General features: G+C 37.8%; 1 protein-coding gene across 1 annotated transcript in view; it reads left to right on the top strand.

Annotated features, from left to right (window-relative positions):
- Positions 1-6,963, top strand: part of LOC107299009 (guanine nucleotide-binding protein G(i) subunit alpha-1) — a 19,137-nt gene extending 12,174 nt beyond the window's left edge. The window contains exons 5-8 of the mRNA XM_015828373.1: positions 271-399; positions 2,600-2,729; positions 3,922-4,075; positions 6,773-6,963. Coding sequence (XP_015683859.1) covers positions 271-399; positions 2,600-2,729; positions 3,922-4,075; positions 6,773-6,963 — 604 coding nt within the window. The remainder of the gene's footprint in view (positions 1-270; positions 400-2,599; positions 2,730-3,921; positions 4,076-6,772) is intronic.
- Positions 6,964-7,196: the final 233 nt, after the last annotated feature.

Genomic DNA, 7,196 nt, shown 5'->3' with positions numbered 1-7,196 from the left:
CATCAAGTCCATTTGGCATTTGCCTTTTTGCTAATAATTGCTATTGCTTAGCATAATGTATGAATTCAGTCTTCATACGTGACTTTGTAGCCATCTTCTAAATAGCTTTCAGAAGCTGGATCTGTTGTCCACACAACCAGGACCACAATTCTTGGAGGCTGTCCTCAACTTCAAAGCAATTAAAAGAATATTTTGGTGAAGCTAACCTTTTTTATACGTACAGTTCAATTTAAGACTTAAAAGCCTTCAATATTTATTCTGTCTTACTAGCTATTTGAATGATTTGGACAGAATAGCCCACATCAGTTATATCCCAACACAACAAGATGTCCTCAGGACCAGAGTGAAAACGACAGGAATAGTGGAAACTCATTTTACTTTCAAAGATCTCCATTTTAAGTAAGTAATTGCCTTAAAAATATGATGCTGGGTGTCCAGTGTGTTATTCAAATATTTTCTTCACATGAAATGTGGAAAGAGACTATATTGCTGTCCAGAACAGAGTATTTCATAATTTTTTTTTTTAAGCTGGCAAGCACTGGGAGAATTCCACGTTATGTACATGCTGAAAAGCCACCATGAAAATACCACTCTTATATTCTTGCGTGAGGCTTGTGTGATGTTATTATACAACCCCTTGCCCCTCTCTGAACGCTCATGCCTGTTTTCCAATTTTGGGAAAAGAAATGGCCATGTTGTATGTAACAATCACAGAAGGAAATATCCATGGAATCCAAAAAAAAGTGTTTTGCAGCCCTCTGATCTGATTTGCTAATGCTTTGATTTGGAATTCCAAAGATGCTTTTTCAAGAGGCAACTGGACTTTCTTGAGTTTTTTTTCCTTGAAGACGTTTCGCTTCTCATCCAAGAAGCTTCTTCAGTTCTTTTAGGACCCTGTATCCTACCCTAATTGCTAGATCCTGGATTTGCTCATTGCCCCTAAGATGGTCGGTCTTCTCTGACCCTGTTCAATAACTATCACACACAACTAGTGCAGTCCTCAGAGCAATCTCTAGTAACAAGCCCCAGTAATTTTATATCTGCATTATTTTCCACTGACCTGGACGTAATTAGATAGCGTCAAAAATGTTGGCCCCACTTTGTCTGAAATTTGAGTCGTCGTACGAAAGGAAAAGTAATGACACCTAAAATGACTTTTTCGCTACCCCAAGCTGTATAATCATCTAGATGACACAATTTGGTGCCACTTCATTACCTGCCACCTTCATCCAACATCTAGTTGTTTCACCAGGATGGCTCTCTCAGGATATTTTCTCCAGCAAGGGCTTTTATTCACTGACATTGTCCCCAAAATGCTTTTTCAAAAGGCATCTGGACTTTCTTCGTTTTTTCCTTGAAGATGTTTCGCTTCTCATCCAAGCAGCTTCTTCAGTTCTGACTGAATGGTGGGGAATGGGAGGATGTATATTCCTTGCAGTCATCTGGTCATTAGTACTCTTTTTGAGAGTTGTTGTGGCCACTTGGAGGCTTATCTGTTGCCTCAAGGTCACCTGAGTAGTGCAAACGTGTGTGGAGCCTTCTTGGAACTGCTGAAAGGACTGTGTTGTAAACAGGAGGTGGGTGGTGTATCTCTCCCCTCTGTTGAGAAAGGTCTGTCCAATCTTAATGTAGATGGCCTCTTTGACTCCTCTTTCAGACCAGCAGTCCTCTCTGTCCAGAATGTGGACTTCGCTTTTGAAGATAGCATGGAAGACTCCACAGAAATTTGATTTGGAATTGGTTTCAGTGCAATGATTCAACTGAAGAATCAAACTGAAGGAGCACTTCAGGGTTTTGTACATACTTAAGAGACTAACTACAACAATCTTATAAGCAAAGAGCATGAAGGGCTTTTCAGTATGTCCTCAGCATGCAAACATGTGTAGTGCTTCCATATCTATATAAATAAAAATGTAAATGTTCGTTTGTTCAAAATCTTAAATCTCCGAAAGTTCTTCACCGATTGCTTTGAAATTTTGACACAACGTTGCATTTGAATACGCGTGTGTTTTTATATACCTACTATTATATAGATGTCACACCTGTGACAGGTAAAAACATGTTTTTTTAAAAAAACAGCGCCATCTGTTGGACGTAAAAGCAACAGACGCTTTTACCAGACTGAGCCACAGCAAGGCGTGGCCGGGTACAGCTAGTATTAAATATAAAATCATGAAGATCTTCACTATTATTTCATTGATTGATTGATTGATTGATTGATTGATTGATTGATTCATTCATTCATTCGTTCGTTCATTCAGTTTGTGATCTTTTTAACTTAGTTTGGGACAGAAGGTGGGCAATAAAATACAAAACTGAAAATAAAAAACGGAAGATCCTGGGAAATAGCAGCTCCGGAAAGGAGCGCATTCCACAGTTTATGATTAAGGATCTAATCTGCAAAACTGAAAGGAAAAATGGTCGTAACTTCTAATGAATGTAGAGATATGACACGTATATTGTGAAATGGGTTTAATTTTTCTTCCACACTCGCTAGACTTGGTTTATAGCCTTTCTCGTCAATTATAGCTGTTCTAATTAATTTTGGTCTTGGTAGAATCCCATTTTGAAATCAGCTGATTGGGCTCTTCTTTTACAGGATGTTTGATGTTGGAGGCCAAAGATCAGAACGAAAAAAGTGGATTCACTGCTTTGAGGGAGTTACAGCTATAATTTTTTGTGTGGCACTTAGCGATTATGACTTGGTCCTTGCAGAAGATGAAGAAATGGTAAGTAAGTAAGTAAGTAAGTAAGTAAGTAAGTAAGTAAGTAAGTAAGTAAGTAAGTAAGTAAGTAAGTAAGTAAGTAAGTAAGTTAGTTAGTTAGTTAGTTAGTTAGTTAGGAAAGAAAGAAAGAAAGGAAGGAAGGAAGGAAGGAAGGAAGGAAGGAAGGAAGGAAGGGAGGGAGGGAGGGAGGGAGGGAGGAAGGAAGAGAGAAAGAAAAAGAAAGAAAGGATGGAAGGAAGGAAGGAAGAAAGAAAGAAAACAGAGAGAGAGCAAAGTGGGAGGGAGGAAGGAAGGAAGGAAGAGAAGAAAGAAAGAAAAAGAAAGGAAGGAAGGAAGGAAAGAAAGAAAAGAGAGAGAGGAAGGAAGAAAGCAAAGAAAGAGAGAGAGAGCGTGCAAAGTGGGAGGAATGGAGGAAGGAAGAAAGAAAGAGAAAAAAGAAAGAAAGAGGAAGGAAGGAAGGAAGGAAGGAAGGAAGGAAAGAAAGAAAGAAAGAAAGAAAGAAAGAAAGAAAGAAAGAAAGAAAGAAAGAAAGAAAGAAAGAAAAAAGTGATCTTCTTTTACAAACCTTTGACGAGCAAAGTCAACGGGGAAGCCAGATTTACTTCACAAATAAGTTAGTAACAACTTAAGGGATTCACTTAACAACTGAGGTAAGAAAGGTTGTAAAATGGAGCAAAACTCACTTAACAACTGTCTTGCTTAGTGACAGAAATTTTTGGGCCCAATTGTGGTTGTAAGTCAAGGACTACCTGTAATTTAATCACATTTTACCAATTTAGCAGTGAGGGAATGGTTACAATAATTTTCTTATCTAGCTTGTCTAGAGATGAAGTAGTGTTCTGTTTTTAAGGATTTGCTTATTTGTTTCCAAACAGCGTTCTTGGTGTTAAAAAATACTTATTAGAAATAATCAGGATAAACATATTGTCAAATATTATAAAAAATACTTTATTTGGATAAAAGGTAGCCAAACGAAGCGATAGCTAAACTATTTTAAGATGGTCTTGCATACATTTGAATGATTGATTTGAATAATTCAAAATAATTGTCTGAAATAAGAAATGTCTCAGAATTTATCGTTGTTTAGGTACATTGAGTTTTATTTCCTTGATCTATTTCACTGCGAGTATTTGTGAATTGATCTTGATATTATTAAACTGATATATTCTCTCTGTTTTTTTTTTCCCAACTGCAGAATAGGATGCATGAAAGCATGAAACTGTTTGATAGCATCTGCAACAATAAGTGGTTTACAGACACCTCTATTATCCTGTTCTTAAATAAAAAGGATCTCTTTGAAGAAAAAATTAAAAGGAGTCCTCTTACTATTTGTTATCCAGAATATCCAGGTATATCTCTCTCTCATGTTTTATGCAGAGAAAACATGTTGAGGGAAGGAGAATAAAAAAAGAGAATTATTGTCTTGGAACTTTCTGAGTATAGTAAATATTGACAAAAATGTTTGTTCTCCTAAATAATAAGAATCTGATAGGATGTGAATGTTATTTATGGAACTGTTTGCTGTATACGCCAGATTTTACCTTTCACATAAAATAATGTGATATTTTAATAACCGAATTAGCATTATTATGGAGCAAAGTGAAAATAGTGGCACAGACTTCAGAATCTCTCTGGTGTGGTGTGATGTGAACATTCTACCAAGTGTTTAACTTGTCATTGTAATTGTGTACTGTGCTGTAGCAGACTAACAGTTACTGCACCGAATAGTTGCATATACAGAAGTAAATTGTAATTTAGAGAATATAGTAAATAGACCAAATAAAATATTGGCAACTCGAAGCAACGGCTGGCAACCAAAGGTCCTTGTAGGCCTCAAGCCTGCTATTAAAAATTTAATAATTAAATTTCAACTGCAAACTTTCTCTTTCCTCCTCCTCCTCCTCCTCCTCCTCCTCCTCCTCCTCCTCCTCCTCCTCCCAAACTCTGATTTTCAACTTTTTTAGGATTTTTAAGGGAACTTCTGATGATTATGGGCCATCAAATTGGCTTCAAGACTAGTGACCACATATATTTTCCTCAGGATGAGTGTTACTACATCTTTGAAAGATCATTTATGGCTCATGAGAAAGTGGAAAGGCTAATTTTTTGGGGGTCAAAACACATTGCTGGCATAAATATAATACAAAGATGCCATTGTTGGGGAATTTAATCCAACCCAATAATGTCAACCAGAGGGAACTAAAGCAGCAGCAAAATATTTTATTTAACATATTGAGGATCAGAATAGGATCTCCTCCCATCATGCAGCCATTTAAGACTAAGATGTAGAAAAATGTTCTTCTCTATTTATAGGCTATGGAGTATATTCAGAAATTATTTAAGGAACGGGCTTTCATTGTTTTAAATTAGGGAAATTGCATCTTTTAGTGGTGGCTAAACATTGTCACTGATGCATAAATTATGCAAGACCTATTCTAACAAATGTTCTTTGTGTATTGTTTGTGATCTTGGCATCTTACAGTCTGAGAATGGAGAATGAGGGAGCTATTTGTTTCGTTGTGGAAGCCATTTTGTTTCCTACAAGGCGAGCTGTGGCTAAAATGGCCCCCAAAGTCTTTTTTTTTTTAAGTATTTAACTAAAATGATTCTTACATAAAAAAGAAGATTTTATAAAGAATTTTAAAGATTTCATGAAGGAAAATATTTTTTTTCCTCCATGCTGTGAACAAGCTAATGTAAATGACAGATTATTACATTTGCTAATTACAGGAAAGTCTCAAAAGTCTTTTCACGTGTGGAAAGATTTGGCCCGTAGAGTCGTCAAGAGTCGGACACAATGGATCACATAATCATCATAAGAGTAAAGTCTAACGAAATCATTAGTAATTTGGAGTAGTGGTGAAGGGACCCGAGTATAAACCAGGATACCATGACTACTAGTCCTGATTTAGGCACAAAATCAGCTGGGTGATCTTAGGCCAGTCAATCTCGCTCAGCCCTAGAAAGAAGGCAATGGCAAACCACTTCCAAAACCTTGCTTAGAAAGCTGCAGGGATCTATTTGGGCAGTAATCGGGAGTCAATCCTGATTTAGAAGCACTGATATCTCCATCCCTGCGCTACAGATATGCAAGGTAGCTACAATACATTCCAGCAAAGAGCTTTGTACCATGGGGAAGTATTGATTGTCAAGCTTGAAAGGACGATTTACCCAACCTCCCCCAATGCTTTTCCGAGACCTAAAGTTTCTTAAAATGTTGCCCTTCAACTTCAGCCATTTTCAGAACTATGGAGAAATTTCCTGACAGTGAGAACAATTAATCAGTGGAACGGCTTGCCTCCAGAGGTTGTGGGTGCTCCATCACTGGAGGCTTTTAAGAAGAGACTGGACAGCCATTTGTCTGGAATGGTATAGGGTCTCCTACTTGAGCAGTGATGTTGAGACCCTAAAAAAAGAGCAGAGAAGAGCAAAACAAAAATGATAAGGGCCCTGGAGGCTAAGCCATATGATGAAGTAGGTATGTCTAGTCCAATGAAGACAAGGATTGGGATGACATGTTATTTGTAATTTTCTAATTACAATAAGGGATGGAAGCTTATCAAGGAGAGATCCAATCTAAAACTAAGGAAAAAAAAATTCCTGACAGTGAGAACAATTAATCAGTGGAACGGCTAATGTCCAGAAGTTCTGGGTGCTCCATCACTGGAGGTTTTTAAGAAGAGATTGGATAGCCACTTGTCTGGAATGGTATAGGGCAGGGGTAGGCAACCTTGGCTCTTTTATGACTCGTGGACTTCAACTCCCAGAATTCCTGAGCCAGCCATGCTGAGGGGAAAGGGAGAGGTTTCCAAGCTGAGCCATGCTGGCTCAGGAATTCTGGGAGTTGAAGTCCACGATTCATAAAAGAGCCAAGGTTGCCTACCCCTGGTATAGGATCTCCTTCCTGAGCAGGGGGTTGGACTAGAAGACCCCCAAGGTCCCATCCAACCCCGTTATTCTTGCAAATTTCTTGAAAGACCCCATACCCTGCCTCTCTCCCAAGCTTAAAATGTCTAAACTTTGTTGTTTTTTTCCCCCACCTTTAGGATCAAATACATATGAAGAAGCAGCTGCGTACATCCAGTGTCAGTTTGAAGACCTAAACAAGCGAAAAGACACAAAAGAAATCTACACGCACTTCACCTGTGCCACCGATACCAAGAATGTGCAGTTTGTCTTCGATGCGGTCACCGACGTCATCATAAAGAATAATTTGAAAGACTGTGGTTTATTCTAAACATATATATCCAACTCTACTTTTATTTTATTTTTTACAAAAAAACCAAATGTGCTTTTTTTAAAAAGACCATGAATAATTTTTTGGGGGTAGGGATTTATTTATTTTTATTTATATATATAATACAGGGGGGGGGGTGTCCGTGTGTGGCCTTGAGTTAAAGAATCAGTTCAGAAAATCAGTCCTGCTAATTTATGTAGTCACTCATGCGTTCTAAAGACTGTGAATGAATT

The sequence above is a fragment of the Protobothrops mucrosquamatus genome, unplaced genomic scaffold (genome assembly GCF_001527695.2).
Source record: "Protobothrops mucrosquamatus isolate PMUCROS unplaced genomic scaffold, P.Mucros_1.0 scaffold4430, whole genome shotgun sequence".
In the NCBI taxonomy this organism is placed as follows: Eukaryota; Metazoa; Chordata; class Lepidosauria; order Squamata; family Viperidae; genus Protobothrops; species Protobothrops mucrosquamatus.
Note: the sequence above shows the minus strand (reverse complement) of the source record. Positions and strands in the feature narration are given on the sequence as shown.